The 22,959-nt window shown below is 36.5% G+C and overlaps 1 protein-coding gene across 1 annotated transcript in view; it reads right to left on the reverse strand.

Moving 5' to 3' along the window:
• Nucleotides 1-10,833: 10,833 nt before the first annotated feature.
• Nucleotides 10,834-22,959, reverse strand: part of RNF180 (ring finger protein 180) — a 67,791-nt gene continuing 55,665 nt past the window's right edge. Inside the window, exon 6 of the mRNA XM_058825900.1 lies at nt 10,834-13,866. Within this exon, the coding sequence (XP_058681883.1) occupies nt 13,667-13,866 (200 nt within the window). The 3' untranslated portion in view covers nt 10,834-13,666. The remainder of the gene's footprint in view (nt 13,867-22,959) is intronic.

The following is a 22,959-nucleotide window of genomic DNA, read 5'->3' on the forward strand; positions in this document are numbered from 1 at the left end:
TGGCTCATGACAACAATGGGCTGGGTCTCTCTAATGGGCTTCCTGATACATGAACACAGGACAAGCCACCTTATTCTCTCTCTCTGCATTCCATATTGGCTCCCTCCTTATCAGCACCTCATATTTAAACTACTTTTCTTGACAATGAAAATTAAATTATTCTTTTCCACCATTTTCTCTCTCTTCTTTCTTGTTGTCATACTTTCTCAACTCACTTTCCTCTATGAATTAATTGATCATTGTATTCACTTTGCACAATATATGTAGTGTTTTGAGTCTGTGTATCAGCGGTTTTTGAAAAGTTCCTGGGCATTAAATGCTCGTGTCCACCCCATGCATTAGACTCACCATGCATATAGTTCTCTAGTGCACTCACTGCATGGTATATTAACGATATTTCTGAAGTACCTTCTTTCAAGCCGTGCATTTGAGGTCCAAAATCTTAAAACAGAGTTGTGTATAGCAGGCATATAAGAAATGCCTAGAAAAAACAGTAGTAGTTAAACTGAAGATTAACTTTTAGCTAAAACTCATAGAATGATAGAATCACAGAATGGTTTTGGCTGGAAGGGACCTTAAAGATCAACTTATTCTAACCCCCTGCCATGGACAGGGACATCTTCTGCTAGACTAAATTGCTCAGAACTCCATCAAACTTAGTCTTGAACACTATCACGGATGGGGCATCTCCAATTTCTCTGGGCAATGTGTTCCTGTGTCTCACCACCTGTGAAGTACTTTTTTCCATATTTAAAACCATTAAGGACCCCTTGTCCTGTCACAACAAACCCTGCTTAACAGTTTGTCACCATCTTTTTTAGATCATCCTACTAAAAGATCAAGGTAAGATATTGCTGGAGCTTTCTCTTCTCCAGGCTGAACAGCCCAACTCTCTCAGCCTTTCCTGATATAAGAGGCACTGCATACCTCTGATCATCTTGGTGGTCTCCTATGGACTCCCTCCTGCAGGTCCATGTCCTTCCTGTGCTGGGACCCCAGAGCTGATGCAGCCCTGCAGGTGGGGTCTCAGCAGAGCAGAGCAGAGGGGCAGAATCCCCTCCCTGGCCCTGCTGCCCACGCTGCTCTGGATACAGCCCAGGACACGTTTGGCTCTCTGGGCTGGGAGTGCCCATGGCTGGGTCATGTCCAGCCTCTCACCCACCAGCACCCCCAAGCCCCTCTGGACAGGGCTGCTCTCAATCCACCCGTCTCACCAATATTTTTGCTCATGACAATTTAAAAGAGAAGTATCTGCAGGGTTTTAATTTGATATACTCTGGTGTTGATATTCTTAGTACTGTAATTATACCTTCTGCCAACATGCAACTATAAAAAGACCTAGTAAGCACATTCATATATATACTATTGCATTAATTAAATATTAAGAGGTTTTAAATAGACAGTGGTTTTAGCTGCATTTATTTAATTTTTAAAGGATCTCTCAGAATGTACTGAAAGTAGCCTCATCAAGCTGTTGCTGCTTTTGGAGCACTGAAAATGTTTTTCTAAGAAGCACAAACAAAAGTTGTTGTCTAGGAGCTGAGTTAATAAAGGATCATGATTAAAAAAGCTTAAGGTATCAACTCAGTTTCTAGTTTTTCAAGGGTACTGAAATACAAAATACGGTTTACCTACAATTCACTTCATCTGGAAGAAATGAGAGTCCAGAGAACAGAATTCACAATAGTCATCTGATAACTTGGTGAAATAGCCCCTAGAATGTGAAAGCATAACCAAGAGCAGCATTTGCCCTTCTTCCCCTTCTCTCATATACTCCTGACTAAAACATTTAACTTACAGAATAAATTTCAGTGAAACTGAAACTTAGAAACTCCATCTTCTGTGCTTATAAAGTACTTAATAAAGTATTTAAAATCAGATAGTATTATTGAGGCTGAGAACAACCCTTAAGGTCATTAAGTCAAACCAATACAGAATCTTTCTTTCATTTGACACTGAAAGAAAGTGGTGCTTCTCCCTCACATACCTATAAGTTTATCTAGTGCTTAGAGCATTTTCTGTGGACAAAGAAAGTTTTGATCACAGAAGGCTTAAACCCTTTTCCTGAAGCACTCTGACCACTAAACTGCAGAAAAATATTATTGTTTTCTGTGACTAACACATGCATTATGATTCATCATGGATACCTGCTATTCTATAGGCAGTTAGGTGTCAAAGATCTTTAGAAAGTACAGACCTAATTAATTTTATATTACTATTCATTCCTGAGAGTAAACAAAAAATATTTGGATAAGAGCAGACACTCAATATTCACTTTTTAAAACAGTCACTCAACCTATTCTGGCAGACCATGGGCAGTTTGCATTGTCACCTGACTATGCTGCCTGCCATCTGTATAATTTCCTAATGCCAAGTGGTACAGCACACAGCCAGCTATGCTGGCTCTAGGCCACATGAGGATTCCTGCACCAAATGTGGGAAAAACAGACCAAGGTGCAGTATAGCTGTTGCAGCAGTACATAAAATGGCCTAAAGAGAGACTAGATTTGTCTGTCACAGTAGGTTAAAAAGAAGGGGTTGATGGACAGCATTCATTGCTGAATCAGGACTTCATCCTTATCTCTTTGGAAGACTTTTTTGTAAGACTTGATATTTTATTTTTCAAGTCCTTGATTTTGTACTTTTACTGTAACTTGGTTACTGTGCAGTTGTTCAACCCACTGCTTTGCCTTTCAGGCAGAAAATTACAGTTGCTGTTGCATTTTGAAGATTAAAAAATTAAAAAAAAAAATTAACACTCTTCATCACATTTTAATTAATGTTACCTGATAATGTTAGATGATAATGAAATCTACCCATTATTAATGTTTAAAACCCAGGTAATTTCAATAAAATTAAAAATATAATTTTTGTATTCATCCTATGTAAAACTTGTAATGTTTTTGACATTATGCTGATTGATAGTGTTTATCAAAGAGACAGGCCACAGTCTCTACTAATATCCTTTTGAATAAAAAAAGTATGATTGCTATGATCTCATTGCTGATCACTGATGATGCTTCCAATGGAAATATTCCTTGACTGGGGTTTGTGCAATAACTCTTGGATTGCTTTACTTGTATTTGTTAAAAAGCTGAGATGTGAAACAAACTCAGCTTTCTTTTCAATTGGCACAAAAGCCAGAAACACTGTTTACTAAATAACATTGTAATTTATATTTTGCTGCCTGAAGCAATTTGCTCTCTGCTCTATTTAAGGCTTTAGACATTTTCTCCTTTTCCTGATGAGGGTACTTAGCTAAGCAGTATGTGGAAGCTAGTAGGTATCTTCCAGGAATGTCCTTCCAGCCAGTAGGTCATAGACATTCCTGAAAGCCTTTTACTGTTAAACTTCCTGTAAGCCAGTACATGCTAAACGAGGGGTAGGGGCGTTTTATGGGTTTTTTTTAAGTAAATAAAGAATTTAGTTAGTATCTATACAAGTCATGCATATATAATTTGGTTGTCCTTTGATTTAAATTATGGTAATATGATAATTTAGTTACTCTTGTCAAAAAATGTGTTAACCTGTTATATTAACACTGTAATTTGAATATTACAAACTGCATTTGTATATTCTCCAGTGTTTGTATGAGTGCCTTTAACTTGAGAAACCCCAAGTGATTTGCACATAGAACATACTACTAGATTCTGCACAAAAAATGCAAGTTCTGAACAAATTGTTTTTAGAGATTAAAAATAATGAGAATTTGACCTGAAAATTCCTCTGAAAATAAAACACTTCAGGAATAACAGTCAGGCAAAGAGAAGGGTATCTTGATCTATGCAATTGTTTTCATTATATTATATTATATTCCCGTCTAAAGTAGAACTAGAGATAAAATAGTACAGCTTGACAGTTTAATACCATAATGTCATTTTTATAGTTTAAATTATAATCTACATGACAAATAAAAATTGGTTTGTGAGGCTTGATTCCTAGATGAGTATAAAAGAAAACTATCAGATGATTTTGTAGGTCTTGCAATTGCTGTTCAAGTAAAATTGCAGTATATGCACCGGAAAAATCTGTGACCATAGAGCACTTTATTAACTTATATGTCCTTTTAATTCCCAAGTTTTAAAAAAGATAAAAAAGTGGAGTCCAATTCTATAAGATGGAACCAGAGAGGGTTATAATTTGACTGTGACATTAACTTCTTGCACACATTCTCTGCTTGATAAGATGTAAAAGAAAATTAGCATATTCTTCCTCCCCTGAAGTTTAATTCAAATTATTTTAGAACTAGTTTAACTTCTGACAGCTGAAATGCATACATTAGCCATCTAGAGCCATCTGCAAGGCAAACACATTCTTACTTCATATGTTTCTAATTGGAATATGTTGTCTTTCAGGCACCATTAGATGCCATGCTCTGACTGGTAATGAATTCTGGAATCATCCATCTCTCTAAGGATTTATGCTGCATGGATTAAGGACAGGTTTTTGTGAATTGCAGTTATTTTCACACTTCGATTGTAAGTCTTAACAATATTTCTTGGGTAGCAGCCTGATTATATGAGGATTTACTACCCCCAAACCAGGGGTTACTTAAGGTAGATTGGTATTACATAGGATTTTTAAAAGTACTACGTTTTCATTTTAATTTACCAGGAAGGTCAGCTAAATTTTTCTGTCAATATCTAATATCCTTCAATTTATACAGGTAATACAGTAAAACTACATGAGATTTCCTGTCTCCACAGTCTGAATTTCATTCTCCAGCTCAGAAACATGAGCATTTTAATACTCTTTTTTTTTATGACAGAGTAAAAAGGATTTGAAATAATTAATTTTTAATGTTTTCATCAGTATCAAATGACTTACCATGATCCTTTTATTGGTGGCATTTACATTCTCTGTTTCATTGTCTTGTTTGAGGATGAAAGATTACATATGGAGTATTTTTAAGTGATTTCCTGATTACATTTTAATGATTTAATAGAAATGTAGAAATTCTTCAACTAAATGATGAAAATATTTGACAGAAAATGAAGTAGATTATTAAGTTAAAATGGTATCTACCGAAAAGTCAGAATATAATTACTGCAGTTTTCCTCATCTTAAAACTAAAGTGCATATTTAAATAAGCCATCATTAATACAGTAGCATAATGGTTTGTATCACTCATGTAACATTAATCTAGCAATGTTGGGAGCATATTTATTTCATTTGCGAATTAGTATTGAGATATCAAGGCCATGAAGCTGAAGGAGTGTTTCCATATTTTGTAAGGTAGAGTTGACAATAAAAAATGTGGCTGAGGGAAGGCAGCATTGCTGTTGAGTACTAGAGAGGTATCTGTAGCATTGAGGTCCAGAATATTTTTTAAACTAATAAATTTAGGTTTAGTTTAGTTAGGTAAGTGCACACAGGACAGTGACTACTGCTACAATATTACAGGAAGTGCTAACAGATATATTTTAAATTCCAAACAATCCCATGAGGCCTTTTCAGTAACATTTCCACATATCATGAACAATCCTGAATGAAGCAGCATACTTTCCTGACCAAGGACCAATATCTAAAGTGCCCATAAAAAGATCAGGTGTAGGCAGGCTTAGCCAAGACCTTGAGTGATTTCATCTTCACAGAAACGAGCGAACAGGTTCATAAGCCACTCTTCTGTTCCTACCAGCCTCAAATAGAACTGAGGGAACAGTCAGTTGTTTCCTAGGCAGTAGTCAGTAAAATAATCTTGTGCTGTTAACACTCATTTTGCTTTTAGTAAGCCAGGCTGAAAGGCATTCATCCAGTACCTGGCACTGCTACCCAGTACTGCTATCTAGTACCTCCCAGAAGCAGTTGCTTTGCTGTCCTTTGCTTATCTGCTATTTTACACCTTCATGGTTGCTTTCTTACATGAATCAACCTGGCTGGCTCCTGGCATCTTTTTTACAGGACACAGAAGTTACTTTGAATTGATCTTGAGGGTTCATATGTATCTAGTACAACAAGGTGTTTTGTTCCTCTTTGTCATGCATATATATTTTCCTTCCATTTATATATGCCATAACTTTCATTAAAGGCTGTAGAATAAGTCAGGCTACTGAATTTTGGGACAGGAGTATGTCATGCCTTAGCAAAACCAATTGATTGAAATAGAAGAGCAGCCTCAGCTGCTCTTCTATTGAAAAAGCAATGAAAAATAACAGCACATCATCATGCCTTCTTTGGATAGATTCCAGCAGTCACAGGTGAACCTTAAGAACCCTGGAAATATTGGGGAATCTTCTAATGAAGCAGAAAAGGAAAACTGAGGTGTGCCATCAGATGCTCTGTATAACTCCTGAGGACACCTGCTCAATTGAGGACCCCAAAGTGCCAGAGGAGACTAGAGTGCGCCCTGCACGGCACTCAAAGGACAAAGAAATCCATTCGGTCTCCTACACAACTCTGCCCTGATGAGAGTCTTTCCTTCAGAAACAAGCTCTGAGCTTTTTTTTATATCCAGTGTCAGTCTGATAATTTGTCCAGAAGTGTTCTGCTGATCAAATTTGTCAGCTTATTCAGTACATTTTCTGCAGTGCTCATCAGAGATAAAGTTTACCATGTAGGATTTGTCTGAAATAAAATAATTTTAGTGAAACCAAGATATGGGATTATACATACCCTCGGTCTTCTTATAGGAACTTTTTTTTAACAATAAAAAAACTGTAAAAATATGATGCAGTGAAAAGTTAAATGTTCTCAATTATACGTTATTAGAATTTATGGTTAAGCTTCCAGAGTGTAATGGTGGAAAGTAATTTGCAAGACCTTAGAGATAGGTCTATATTAGTGCCTTACCAGACATGTAGAAATATTTCAACCAAAGAAGATGCTTGGTAGAAAATTAAATAGATTATTATTAAGTTATTTTTAATTAAGCAATTTTATTAAGCTAATTGTGACAGTATTTATTTTCCAGGATTATATCACAGCAACAAAGAAATCCTAATACATTTAAGACTCTGGAGGTTTAGTTTAGTTTCAGTCATAGAATAATCAAATGTAAATAAATATAAAATTTGAACTTGTTTTCATAAGAAATTCTGAAAACTCCAGAAATGCCATTAGAATATGTTTTACAGTAATAGAAAAAGTTTGTAAGGCACAAATCCAGTTGCAGGTGTATATGAGAAACTAGACTTTACAGTGATGACTCTGATGATTCTGCTGGGATCTATATCACTGCTGAAGTCCATCATAAATACATCTATTTAAGGCTTTGGATCCAAACGTAAGAAATCCTAAACAACCCATTTTGGAGAAATGTGATCTTCAGTTCTGCATCAGGTCACTGTAGAAGGAAGGTCTCATGTTGGGAATGACAAATTGAGGCAGCCAAAATTTTTTGAATTCAAACCCTTACCTGTTACCGCTGAAGATGAATAGATCACATGGACACAGGTCGAGGTGTGGTGAAAAGAAGAGAGAGTTTATTTTTCCTCCCAGGATTTATAGGTTTCTGACCATGGCCAGGGATTGGGTGGTCAGGATAACACTTTCCCACTGCACTGGCCATGAGAGATGCCCATCACAAGACGTGTAACAGAAAGAATGTACACATATCTACGTTTACGGTTACTGTCCTGGGAAAGTCTTTAGAAAACCATGTCAGCAAGCTCAGAAGCTGAGTTTTCAGGGCGACACTTATCTCCAAAAATTAGATTTTACACTTTAACATTTAAATAATAAGTTTACATATAAAGTTGGAATATTGATTTCTGACAGCAAGATGACTAATACTGAAATAATATTACTAAACCTTCTGTGATTTTTTCCTTAGTACTCTTCTGAGTACTGCAGAGAACTGCAATAACCACATATTTCAATAAGTAGGAAGAAAAATAACTTCTTAAAGATTGAACTTGTTACCAAAGAGAGACTTGTTGTATTGACTCAAGACAACAGTGAAAGAAAAGAAAATTATAATTAATTATTTTATACAGATATGTACAGAAAAGAACAGAAATGGACAAAAACGTGGGCCAAGTTTTTCCAGCATTGTACTGCCTTTTGTTATGAAGGGAAAACATGATGTTCTCCTCAGACATTTTTGTTTTATTTACCTGTTACGGGGGAACTCATTTATTCTAGTCCTCAACCAGTCAATTCTTGTGTGATGATTTCACAGAATTACTCATATGAGAGAGACTTTATTCCCTTAATCATTTTAGTGGTCCTTTGCTGACATCTCACTAATAACTCTGTATCTCTTTTGTACAGGGCAGCCCAGAACTGGACACCCCAGAGACAGCCTCATCAGTGCTGAAGCAGGATCATCTTCTGTGACTTGCTGGTCACACAGCAAGTGTGTGCACACCTAATGCAGCTGAGGACACTATTGGCCTCCTTGACACAAGGAAGCACTTCTGGCTCATATTCAATTTGCAGTCCACCAGGACCCCCAGGTTCTCTTCTGTAGACCTGCTTTCCAGCTGGGTGACCTCCTGCATGTATTGAGGCATGGAGGTGCTTTTCCCAGGTGCAAGACTACTCTTGTTGAACAGCATGATGTTCCTGTCAGTTCATTTCTCCAGCCAGAGATCCACAGGATAGCAGCATCTGCTGTATTATCCACTGGTATAACCCTCTAGAGCATTATCCACTTCTTCCTATTTTGTCCTCTGCAGCTTACTGAGGGTATGCTCTGCCCCAAAATCTAGGTAAGATGATGAACAGGATAGGACTCAGGTTTGTTCTCTGGGATATACCACTAGCTACATGCCTTCAGGCAGACTTTGTGCCACAATTCACAGCACTGTGAGCTTGGCTTTTCAGCCAGTTTTAAATCCACCTTACAGTCTGTTAAGGATCCTATTACTGAGAGAAGCCTTGGCCTGAACTAAGGTGCAAATGAGACCATATGCCAAAGTCAATTGTATGGATTTTATTTAAGAATAAAATATCAGTGAAAAAGAGAGGGAGAGAGCAAGTGAGAAGAAAAAGAGAGAGAGACAGAGCAGAAGATAGTCACCACCCATGGATCCAACAGTGTCCTTTTGTCCTTCTTTACCCAGGGGTTTTTGGTTGTGGGGGTTCTGAAGTCATTCAAAGCTTTTCACTATTTACATGTTTTTGTAAGCAAGGAATTAATGGTCATTGGCTACACAGTTCTCTTATTCTATTGGTTAGATGATTCCCTCACTTCTAATGGTAATTAGTCCTACGCTCAGCCTTCCTCTGGGTTGTGAGTTCAATCTCTGCCTCCCAGAATTACCTTTTACCCAGCCTGAGCTGACTTCAGCACAGCTGGTGAGTTGGCTTTCCTTGTGGCCCATAAATTCTGCCATTATCACTAATACATTTCTCTTCCTCAGCTTTGCTTCCCTCCCCCCAGGCCTGAGATAACACTCAGACAATAGTACCACCTTTATCTTGTCTCAAGTATTCTGCATGGTGTCTTAATTCACAGTCTGTTTCACATACCCCCAGTGGCATATTTGAGGGAGGGGAGCTATGGTGGCTGAAGATGCCAGCTGTCCCATAACCTGCTGATCAGGATCTTTGTTTGACCAATGATAAGCATATAAGAAGCAGCTTATTTAAACACTTTGTCACAGTGTGAATTTTTGTCTGGATTACCCAGGATGTGCTAGCTAAATCTTGCAGGCTTGGAGTTAGGCCATCCTGTCACTCCATTCTGTGCTTATCTCATGGCAATGTCTTTCTCTGGTAATTGTCTTTGAGACAGAAAACTGTGATATTTAAAACCTTATACTATTACTGCCTGTCTTAGAACTTTCTGCTAAATAAAATTACCTCTAAGGATAGCTTGGTGTCTTGCTCCAGATCCTGAGAAATTCCTCACAGCCTCTGCCTGGGTATGGGGCTAAACACCAGCACATGCTCTTGATGTCCTACCTTTCTTTTCTGTTCATCTGTGACCTGGAATTCCCCAGAAGAGAGTGTGCATCTCATAGCTATAATGTTGTCAAGATTGCAAAGAAAAAGAGATGCTGAATACACATGCACAAAAGCAACACTACACACCATGAAGGCAGTTGTGAGCTGATAGCTACAGTAGCTAATCTTACTCCCAGACTTTCATGCTATCAGCAATAATTTTCTCTAAAAATGACAAAACACACCTAAACTCTGGTTCTTCCCTATTTTCCATCTCAGTAACTGAGGCTGTTGTTGACATGTGATGAAAACATGAGGTATGTACACAGAATACTGGGAAAAGCTTGACTTGGATCTGAGCTTCTGTAGGCAGGCGCATGCCATGAAAGACTCCATTGTGCTTCACAGCAGCTGCTCCTTGAGCAGCAATATTGTTTGGGATTTTTTTTTTAGAACTATCCTATGAGAGAAGCAAGATGACTGAACCATTGGCAGGTAGGGTACCTAGAAACATATCCACTGCTAGACAATAAAACTCACACACTTCTGTGTAGGCATGAAGTTCCTTTGCCTGTAGAAGTGAAACCTAATTGTTGTCCTGGATTTCTGCTGTCTTCAACAAATAAATGGTCTTGACTAACAGCACCAGTACTGAGAATTCTTCATTATCAGAATGTGTTACGACCCAGACCATGTCCCCAGATGATTTCTGACAAAAGTTACCTGTAAAGAACTGAAAAAAATAAAAGGCTGGTAATATAAAAAGAGTTAATCCCAGTAGTGAAAAATTCAGCAAACTTTTGCTGCACCCCAAGAAGAAATGAAAGAGATATATCAAAAAAGACAATGAATGAAAAAAATTAATTCCACCAAGCAAAATCTAGTGAAATGACTGCAAAATATTAAAAACAAACCAAATTTTATTATAGATATTTTAATACTATGGTAGTTAAGAAATACAAGCTTGCTGATCAGGATCAATTTAACCAGAAAATACCTACAAAGAACCTGCTCTTTCTGCAAGAGATATTAACAACATTTTACAGTAGACTTCAAGGAAAACCAAATTTGAGCCTTTCAATTGTTACTGCATTTTTACGGAAGTATGTATCTCAAAAAAATCCAGTATACGACGAAAAATGTGCATCTCCACTCTACACCTTTTAGGTGTTTTCCTATGGAGGATCTCTCAGAGTTGGAGTAGTCTTCATTATGAACATTTTTAATAATTTAAAAATATTTTTTCTCAGGAATTAGTAACAGCCCATATAAAGGAAAACAATATTGCTCAAGGAACAGTTTATTGTTTAGGCCTTGAAGAAAGGTAGAGTTAAACAATTAGAAATGTCCTGCAAAACTGTGAGACCTACTAACTTCAGAAAAATGTAGCCACTCTCAGTCATCAATTCTTGTCAAAAACATACAAAAGAGGTCAATATTAGATTGGATTTTTACTCTTCTTTGTGGCCCTTTTTCAAATAAAACTGTGGTAACATGCTATTAAAAATGATGTAACTTTTTTTTATATAACCAGTTACCATCTATATTACATTTCTTATGTCTCAATATATTTTTGAATATTTACTGAAGGATATTGCTTAATCAGACATCCTGGTTAAAAAAATTTAAATAACCTTTTACTGAAATTTTAGACTATGTCACTTCTAGTAATTTTTCACAACGTTTTTATTTCAGGTTTTTTGAGATCAAAAGGTAGAAGCTATTTTGTCTTAACAGGTGAGTTGATGCCTCCCTTTTCTGACATATGAGCAGTAATTTCCTAAGTTTAGAGAGGCAAAAAAAATTGCAGTTAGAATGCCAATCCTGGCACGTATGAGAGAACTGTTTAAAGTTACGGATAATATTTTAGCATACACACCCACACATATGCATGTAGCCAAACAGGAGCCTATGACTTACACCCCCTAGCTTATAAAAGACTTCCACCAAATGTTTTATTACAGCCTTAAAGCTTTTAAAACATTATGTTTAACGCCACTAATAACAGCCAGTCACTTTGAGGCAGAGATGAAGTAACTAAGCGGATTATTATTACAAAAAAGCATTTTTGTCAAAATCATGACTATGTGGTGATGGTGAATTTCAGTTCTTACATCTCTTTAAATTTGCATATATTAAAAAAGATGACAAAGATCATTTAGTCTAATCAGTATAGTTATGCTTGTAAGTTTTAATTCTATTCATATGTTCTTGAAAAGATCGTTCTGTACAGCCTGTAAGAAAACTAAATATTATAGTTGATTTACTGCCGGTTTTCAGATTACGTGAAAGTTTCTGGTCCTGATCCCTTTATAGCCTGTAAGAGGCTGCCCATGCTGGAGCTGCTCCAGTAAAGGAATACAAGCTCATGCTTAATAAAACTCTGATTTCATTCCATCACATTTGGCAGATGGCACCTTCCACAACACATTTCTCCTTGTTCTCTGTTAGAACAGAGTACACCAGTACAGGGGAGTACACCACCTACTGAAAAACCACAGATCTCCCACACAAATTCTGATACTAAAGGGACAATATACCTACACTCACATGCTTTTCTAGATGAAAGTACAGTGTACTTTGAAAAGTCATGCCACTAGAAATAAACACTTCCTTGTACCTTCCTGAAAAGTAAAGCCCTAAACTACTTTGTGCCATTCTTTAGCACCTGATTCCCACATTCATTTCTAGTATCTTTTACTATAATTTAATAGATGCTCTTTCACTTTCACTTGAAAATACTGTGCAATGCAGCAAGTATCAAATGATTGTTGAACTGGCTGCAGTTTGGTACATTAACTCATCAATTTATATATAAAATAACTATAAAGTGCTTTAGAATAGTTTCACAAGAAAGATGCAAATAAATACTGTGCCCTCCTATGTACTCTCCCGTGAGACATAAAGTCCTGGAGAGCCCACATTTAAAAGTATCCTCAACTATTACAGCAATTTACAAATTATACTGATTTCTTACACAGCAGAATGCTTCTGTCTCCAGTATTTATTTGGGTCATAGCTGGCAGGCTGCTTCCCCTCCATTAGCTGTCTTGCTGGACATGAATACACTCATTTGAATGGGTAAAAAAGGTACAGTACTACACTGGGAATCTGCACAAAAATGGTACTCTTGGTGTGCAGAACTTGTGGTTGTTAGTTGATTCCTTCTAATTGCTATTAGCTGAAAAGATGAACTGGCAACACATTGCACTATAATTTTTCTTCTTGGTTAACAGGCTCAAAATATCCACAGCAGAATTCTAACAGATCTATCAATTGTCAAAATTTCCCAGGATTTTGATCACACCACTGAAACAGCTCTGATGGATGTCTATATAATGCATGGTACAGCACTGCTCCTGCTGCCAAAAGGTCTGAGTAAAAATGGGAAGAATCTTTATTGCTTTTATGTATTAGGAATTGAAGCACCAATGAGTGAGGGAAGTGTGTTAACACAGTCAAACCCCTAAATGACTCTATAGATGACAGTAGTCATTTGTAGTACACAGACCTCCCCTAAAAACTGGGAGTACTTCTACAGAGTAATCATTTTATAAATTAGGGGTAAATTATTTTTCCACCAAAATCCCCTGAAGGCAAAACTCCCACTGAATGAAGTATGATATGGATTTCACATTACATTTGTAACAAAACTCAAGTACTTTGTCACATATAGCAGAAGTATCAAACAGCTTCACAGCATGCTTGATGCAGTCTATTCTAATTCTGAATTATAAAAATGCAGTATCAAACATTTTATCTTTTTCAGTATTTTTCTATTCACAATTTTTTGGTTCACATGACTGTCATCTTCCTTAACTGTTATTTCTACAGCCTATAGAGGGAAAAAGAAATAACAAAGGAAACAGAAAACAATAAATCCTATTATCCAGTTGACTGAATAAATGTAAATGATCACCATATCCATATCAAAACGCCATCCACGGCTATCATCCTCGAAGTCCATATAGTCCATCCTGTGAGCAGCATGTGGGAAATGCCTCCTTGTTACAGTATTTGAGCGCCTTCGAAAACCTGCTGAAAAACAGACTAGGAGATAAAAATCTTTTTAAAAGGAACCAGATTGACTAGCAAAAAAAAATTAACACTCCTTCCTCCAGTTATCAAAAAGACAAATAGAAGCAGGAAATCTCACACCTCACTGCTAAGTTTCATCACTTTGTTGGACAAGAAGCTATCTGTGGAATTGATTTTCTAAGATTTAAAAAGTAACACTGTGTTGCGTGTCTAGAATATAACGTTTGTTTGTATTTTGAATTCTCTACCATTATAAAGTAATGCTATCTGCTTATGTTATCCAGATCTATGACCATCTCTCATTTGATGCCTTCTTTTACTGAGTTTGACTCAGTGATCTAGAAGTGAAAGGCTCCATATACTATAATCAATCTCTTCAGTAATTAAGCAGAGTTCCCTAAGTCTACTCATCTGAATTCTTCAGTAATCAAAATATATCCAGATTTGCACATACATAGTTCAACAACGAAAACACATTTGAATTCCTATTTCTAGAATCTGAGATTCTTTTTCAAAACTGTCTTCTAAATAAATTGTGCTTACTTCAATATGATGTTTATTATGTTTAATATAATGCAGACCAGGTTAAAATTCAATTTTTAAATCACTGTTTGTATGCTGATAACACCTTAAAAATACATAGGCAGATGCAAACAAGTCAAGTGGAAGTAAAAATCCTGTGACTCCAAGATGGCCTGAGTGCAGGGTCCTGCCAAAATGTCTGTCCTCTTCATTGTTCCCCAGACTTCTCCATGTAGCAAGAGAACTACTGCAGAAGCACAGTTCTTCCCTATGTCAAGACATGAGGTTAGAGATGAGTCTGTGCAGCTGTGTCAGACAGTATGCTGTGGCACAAAAAAGAGCCTGGGAGCTGTGCAGACAATCTGTCCCAGCCTGATAAAGGACAGCTGTACCCTGGATTTTTGCTCTGTTTCCATGTAATGAGCAATTTTTATTATTTCTGTGCTCTTTAATAAATTCTGACAAGAAAAATGCCTTCATATGTCTCTATCTCCAGCTAGAGTGGAAATAAACCATGTTTCTTAGCCATCTGCAGATAAAAGCTGAGAGCTGTAGAGTTCCTCAAAAACCGAACAGCAACATGGAGTAAGGGTTCAAATTATGAAACAGAAGACCTAAGGGAGCATCAAATGCCTTCTAATGTATTTTCTACTTCTTGAGAAAAAATCCTATCATATATGATTTTAATCCTCAAATAATACAGTCCTCAAATAATTTATTCACAGACATATATTTTTGAAAAAATGTATTTTATTTAATTTTCTTGCACATGCCTGCGTTGCTATACTCTGAACAAGAACTTCTACTCAAATCACATGAATATGCATGCACAGTGCCAGCAGAGTCTGGCAGACTGTTAGTGGGAACCTGTTACTAGATAACAAAAACAATGTTGTGTGCAAATCACACTTTTATATGCACCAAAGCATGCAAACCAAAAAGGATTTTCACTACAGCATCAGTAGGCACATCTGTTGTACTTTGCAACCTTCTGTTGAAGTACTAGCAAAACACATAATGAAACTACAAAAAATTAAAATATTCTCCTAATTTTATAAATTGACCTACTTTTCTTTTACACTTGAAAATAGGAGGTATCAGAAAATTTTACTCTAGAAATGTTCTCAAATGAATAATATGCAAGCTACAATAGCCATTTATATTGTAAGTGCTCATGTAAAATTAAATTACATATGAACAAGTGTTCTGAGGTTATCAGATATACCAAGGTACATCATTTTGGCACAGCCTCTTCTTTCTGCAGCAGATAAGATAGAGCTATTGAAAGACTGTGAGAAAAAATGCAAGTACAGACTGAGACCTTCCCATATGTACCCTTGCAGCACCTGGCAGCTCAGTGCGCTAGATTTTTGGAAGCTGTTTTCAGAAAAATGTGTTAAACCAGCATTACATGTGTCTCTGCATGATTTTGGAGCAGATCTCACATTGACTTCATTTACTGCACTTTGTGTCCCTTGGAGTATTGGAGTAAATAAATTGTTTTCCTTTCAGGTAAAGCTAGAAACAGAAGATGAGCTCTAAGAGCTAAGAAGTGTTCCAGTAAAATGCTTCAACCACTAATGGGTATCTAGCCCTTGGGGTTGCAAGTTGCCTCACATGCAAATATAGACATCTGACCTCACAGCCTAATTGTGCTCTATTAGGCTGACATAATTGCTAATGCAAGAATGCCTCTGAGAGACAATGGATAATCTTTCCTAAAACATCTTTATGCCATTCATAATTTTACAGACCTCTTGTATCTGTCTTTTCTAATATGCTTTCTAAACAAAAGAACTTTTGAATTTCCTTTGTATGGAAAACGCTTCTATACTTCAGACTATCCTTTCCACATTATGCTTCACCCTGCTTTATCCTTCTCTGAGATGATGTGATCTCATATGTAAAATTTGAGTTGTGGAATCACCAAAAACCTAGGCAATGACATAATAGTTTCCATTTTGTTATGATTTTAATAATTCCTGCTTACCTTTTTACTGTAGCTGTGCATGAAATGTTTTCAGAAGATTAATCCCAGTATTATCTACATGTCTTTTTTTCAAATGGTAATAGCTAATTCATAGCACAGCACAGTGAATACTGTGCATTACAGAGGTGCATAATGCCTCTATGGGCACCTGATCCATCACCTGACTGTCCTCATAATGAAAAGTGTTTTTTCTTACTTGCAAACTGGACTTTCCATATCTCTTAATATTCATCCTCTTGCCATGCACCACTGCAAACAGTTGGTCTGTCCTCTTGGTGGTCTCCTTAAAGGTAAGACAAGGTTGACCGGAGATCCTCCCCAAAACCTACCCTTCCCCAGACTGATGAAGCTAGTTCCCTCAGCCTCTCCTTCTGGGTCATGTTCTCCAGGCCTCTGAGCATCCCGGCTAAACCTGGGTTGCTCTGCTAAGCCTGTTCCAGTCTATTGCCATCTTCCCTGTACAGGGGAGGAAGGCAAAACTGCAGGATTTAGATGTGGTGTGTTGAGCAGTAGGGGATAAAAGCTTCATCTACAGTTTTTCATATATCATATTCCTCTTCACAAAGCCCAGGATGCTGCTGCCCTTCTTTGCTGCCAGGACACACTTCCAGCTCATGTACAGCTTGCTCTCCATCAGGATGCCCAGGCTCTTTCCAGAGATCTGTCCCCACGCTTTCAGTGCCCAACCTGTCTCATTGCCAGGGCTCTTTCTTCCCAGGTGCAGGTCTTAGCATTTGTCATTGTTGAATTTCAGAGTCCTTCCAGAACATTTCTACAGCTTGTCTAGGTATCTGAATTGTAGCCCTGTGCTGAGTCTATCAATCTATCCTTAACTTTCCTGTTCTCTGCAAGCCTGATGAAAATGTATTCCGTTGCCTCCTCCAGGACACTGATCAAGAGAACTGTTAGCTTCAAGTTCATATTTACTATCTCCAATGAAGTGAATAATTTAATATCACTATAAATTTCACCAGCTGTATATGTATCACTTTCCCAAATCACATATGAATGTTCTGAACTACACAGACCACCGTGGCATTCCAAGGTGGTCTCAATTTAGCTTGCTACGTGCTCTGTTACACTGTATTTTCCATCTTCTAGTTGGGTCTTTTTTTCTTTTTAGGTGCCTGGCAAGAGGGTCTTTGTCTGATGAAGCACCTGCATTTTTCCAGCTTCTTGTTCTCTCTGAATAGCAGCCCCACTGAGTCTACCAATTTGTTGACACCTGCAAACTTGATGACAGCATGGAGGAAAAGAACAAAATTTCCAAGTATTCTATAATTTTTCAAGTATACAGGTGTTTTTATGTTGCTTTCACGCTTTCACAAATGAGGTATCATCCCAAACTTCTTGCATAAATGCCAGCTTTCTCACATACGCACATCAAGAGACACTATATTCTGGTTATGAAAACGTAATAGCTAAATTGCAAGATTTTCTAGTTAAGATGAGCTGTGAGATTTGTATTTCAAAGAAAGATAATATATTGCCAGAGAGGTTTACGAGAGAATAGCAGTTATCCTGTGTGAATGACTGCAGGCATGTCCCATTAACTTCTCATCTCGTGCCCCAAGCTCTAACTCAGCCTAAAGCTCTCCACTGAAACTCAAGTTCCCAAAATATCCAGTTCCTTCCCCAAACCAAAGCCATTCAGTGCAACCACCATCCTTCTCAAGTCCAGGGGTCCACTTCCCCTGCATGAAAAGCCTGAACCTTCACCTCTTGCCTCAGTATTTCAGCTTCACACACCTGTTGTCGCAGAAGTTTTTGTTCTAGAGAGACATACCAAATTACAAACTCTTCTTTCTCCAGGATGCACACCAGAACCTTCAGCTTTCCTATGTTAAAACTTCTACTATCACCTTCCAAGACCTTTTCCACAGCAAAATAGTATTTTCAACCTCCCTCACTATCCTGCTCTTACCTTCTGTTCACTTTCTCTCTGCTCTCTTTACATATTTCTCTGCTCTTGCCCTTCTAATTTCACCTGTGGGCTCTCACTGGCTGCCAGCACCTTATAACCATGACTAAACTTACATGATAGCCTAAACATCTCTCATTTTCTTTTCCATCCCCAAAATCCAAGTCCTATTTTCTCATAGCTGTTGGGCTTTAGAAAACCTGTATACAAAATGTAATTAAGGTGTAAAAATGTACTTTCCTTTCCTGAAACAATTTTTACATTTACTGTTGTCTGTCTTACTAGTTATAGACTTTTGCTGGGCTTTTGGTTTAAGTGTTGAATGCTATGAAAGTCTCAGAGAGGTGAATTGTGTTTAAGCAGTAATTTGTGCATGCTTAAAATGTGATTTATTGAACTCACTGTGCATATGATACAGGTGCCCTCTGCACCTGAACAAATCAGTTGCATGCAGGCAATTTAGTGAGGAACACACAGTAACTGCTTTTTAAAGGTGTCAAAGAACCCTGTCTAAAAAAGTCTAGATAAGCAATCAGTTACTATGAAAATCTGAAAAAGCCATGTCCTGAAACCTTTCATATGGGACACAAGACTCGATTCCATAAGGGACACTCCTTTCTATAAGGCAGAGTTGGGAACCACTGTTAGAGATAGATTTGTGACTTTCGTAAGGCATTGAACATGAAAAGAAGAACAATGCTACAAACAAAACTATGCAGAAATCCCTAAACATGGGAATGTCACTGACGTACATTTCATGTGTCAAAACAGAAAGCTTGTAAAATCCTCAGTCCTACAGAATCAAACACCTGGCAAACAATGCCATTTGCTGTCTGGTATGAGCAAAACTATTGGCACTTATATCTAAGAATAGCCTCCCCTCTTTTAAAACTTTATGAATCTTAGATGGATCTGGGAAGAGAATATGCCAAAATGAACCAGAAATATACAAAATAGAAAGGATAGAAAAAACCCAACCAAAACAATTAATAAAAGTTCCTGTAGCAATGACAGCTCTTAAAAATATTTATTTCATACTGCTCTAACTTCCCATATTATTTTCAAAATTATAAGTACAAATTTTTTTTTGGTAGCTAATATCAGAGTTTTTCAACAGAGATATGTATACAAAATAAAGCCAGAATTTAAGGTTATTAACTACAAATCAATATATAAAAGCCATACTTGAATTTAGCATTTCTTTGGATCATTTATGGTGAATCCCTTAAATTAATATGTCTCAGACCTTTAGGACAAAGTGGAAGCAACTTGTCATTTGAAGTTTTTCCTCTGTGAAATACTGTAAATTGCATTCCATTCCAATTACAATTATTTTCATTTGACAGAGATTTGATAGTTTTACTCTTGATTGGAAATAAATATAAGATCTTTTTCCATTCAAATACAGCTTGTCAGATTTCAGTGAGAATTATTTATAAGTGAAGTTTTTTGCATATTCCTACTATTAGTTTGAATACTAAGAAAAAATAGAGGACCTCTTTACCACTTAACAATGATGTTCAGAATACTAAGCAAATAAAGAAATAAAAAGTCTGAGGGCAGTTGCCTGTTGCTATTTTATAGCTAAACAATTCAGCTTTTACCAATTAAAATATGAACCCTATATGAACTATACAAGTTAGCTTGTATATCGTAACAAATAAACAGATTGTTGGAAAAGAAAATGAAGAAGATTAAAAATCAGTGTAAAAATCCATAAAGCCACATTAAATGCATGTATACACATTTTACATTGGCTATTTTACATAACTAAGAATCTCATTCATTTTTTAAGTAAGAAATATATTTACCAGTTTTATGAGAATTATTCAATAACTACTATGATGTCCAGTCCCTCTCACAATTTCAAAGAAAAAGTAGAACAGCTCAAAATTTCTGTCTCGGGCTGCCTATTTTCCTGAAAATAAAGGAATCAGAAAACCAGAGTACTATGGGAGGGCATAATGAGCTTAGAAAACAAGCTCAGTCTATGATTATTATCACAGAAAATATAATAATCTGTGATTATTCTATAATTATCAATACTCACAAATAGAAGCCACTTGTCTAGCTTAACTGCTAGGATGCATACTAGAATGGGAGTAATTAATCCACCTGTCACAGTGTAAAAGTCACTTGACTTTGGAAGACTTGAAGGAATTTCGGAAGATAGTCAGCAAGCAGATGATTTTTAATTTTTTTTAAGTAACTAAGTGAATTACTCATTTGCTTTTTCTTTCTTCCCCTAAACCATAACACAAAAAGTATCAGTCAGGATATTATGTAACAGCTGAGGATTGGTATCAAGGAATGAAGCTGCATGTTCTCATGCATGTCATAGAGATCTAAATGCATAGGTTGCATACATTCTAGACCATAAAATGTCTTTCTTTAATTGTAAAGGTAGGATTTGTACATGTATATTGATGACATTGAATCACAGTTACAGTAATTTTCATACATTTGCCTTTAAGACAGGGAGTTGTAATCTTTTGTTCACATTTCCTTGTAAATAAATTGTACCTTAATTGTATCTTAACAGTGAATTTAACTTGTGGACAACTTCTCTCTTCGCCATGACAATGCAGACAATGAAAATCAGGGAATCCAAACAGCAACTTGAGGTATTTAACATAAGAAAAAATAATTTGAAAAAGAATTCAGAATATTCTAAATCATGTTTTTTTCTTAATCTACTTCCTGTTTCTCTTTTACTTTCTCTTCACCTAATCTCTTACTCTTCATCAACATTCATCCCTCCCCTGCTGTTCCTGCATTTTATCACTGAACATTTCTGGACATCATGCTGTATTTGTCATCTTCCCAGATGACCAAATACGGTATTTCAGCTGCCAGCAACTCTTGCTAAGTTATCATCACAAAAGCCTTCACCTGTTTGTGTCATATTGCTGTAATGTCATTGGCTCCCTCTTGTTAATTCTTTAGTTTTCCCTTTAGTTCATTCCCTCTAGCTTTGTTCTTCCCTCCCTAAGTACTTACATCCCTTTAGGCTGTGTTTGTACAGACTGCCACCGCACAATATATGGAGAGGCAAACACTATTGATATTTATAGCTAGACTTATTATATAATAAGAGATGACTGAATAAGTATAAAATAGCATTAAAAAAAAAAGTCATATTGTTTCTTGTCTTTTCTGTGAATGCTACTTGGCTTGCTGCTTAATTGTCTCTAGATTCTTATTTTATGACCCTCATGATTGCTGTATTTTGTTGAAACATAATATTAAATATTAATGATGATTTAATAAAAACTCTGCTGAGTTTTGTAACTTTTGTTACAACACTTTCAGTGCTTAAGACTTTAATGTTTTAAGCCAATATTACTGCTAACAGTAGATAATAGTAATTGAAATACTTTCTTAAAAATAAATTAATGAATTGGCCCTACTTCTCTTAAGATGGAGAAAGTATGACAGCAAAGGTCAAAGGGAATACACATAATAGGCATGCCTCACCATACCCCTCTGTACGACAAGGTTCTGCTCATTTACAAAAAACATTTAGTTTATCTGCAAATCTGGCAACATGACTCCCTTAATTTATCCAGAAAAACCGGTGAGTGACCTATCTTGGAGCCATGCCACTGTCTTTAAAATAGGGCATGTTCAGCTTTTAGCTAATGTCAATGCCCAAAATTCCTATTTCCCATCTGAGAAAACAAAAGAAATATTCCTCCAGATAACGGAAAATCCGAAGTACAAGAAGTACAATTATCTTTAGAAAGCTGGCACAGTTTTCTGAACTGAAAGTTTTCTGATACTGACAGTACTTAACCAGTTTTTAGGAACTTAGCCAAGGTTTCATGGAAAGAGCTGTCTAAAAAGCCCTCATAGATGTTCAACAGAAAATTAAAAATAAATTTTCACAAAGCAGGGTTATTAAAAGTTAAGAGGAAGCTATTTGAAATACAAAGAAAATGCTTATGAACTGTTAAAAATTCCCTCCTTTAATCCTTGATTAGATGTGTAATGGTTTTTATCTCTGATTTTTTCTGATGCCATTTCAAACATTCAACTTTATCTACTCAGTGAGTATATTCACCAAAGCTCCTGAATTTACTCTGCTGTTTGCACATCTCTGCCTTCTTTGAGAAGGTGTGCCTGGTCTATCTCTGAACTAATTAAAATATGATCACCTTTTCCTGCTTATTATTCTCAGACACCACCTTGAGTGCTTTCATGGTTCCTCTTTTGTCCTTCATCAAATTAAAATGTCAGCTTTTATTTTCACTTTAAAGTGTCTCTGCAACTCTGTATTGCCTAAAAAATGGTGCCTAACTTTTTAAAATTATGTTGTGCTATGGTAAAGTCAGAAAGTACCTCGGACTTCATTAGCATAAGAGATCTGATAGACAAGATGCCTTGGCAGGAACAAACAGAGCTTTGAAGATTGCAAGAAGATTGAATGAAGTAGAAATGTTGTAAGATGTGCAAGTTTGTCTTTATGTTTGTATGATATTTAGCCCAATCACTGTAATAAAAAATTTACTAGCCTTCCTAGAACGGTATATAAGCTTATGTATCCCACAGTAAAATTGGACTCTGATCATCATTCAGTTATCCCCATCTCTCTCCATCACCAATACTGTGCAATCATCATATTCTTCCAAAAAACCGTGTCAGGTTTCTGTCTAAT

This window comes from Poecile atricapillus, chromosome Z (genome assembly GCF_030490865.1).
Source record: "Poecile atricapillus isolate bPoeAtr1 chromosome Z, bPoeAtr1.hap1, whole genome shotgun sequence".
Taxonomy (NCBI): Eukaryota; Metazoa; Chordata; class Aves; order Passeriformes; family Paridae; genus Poecile; species Poecile atricapillus.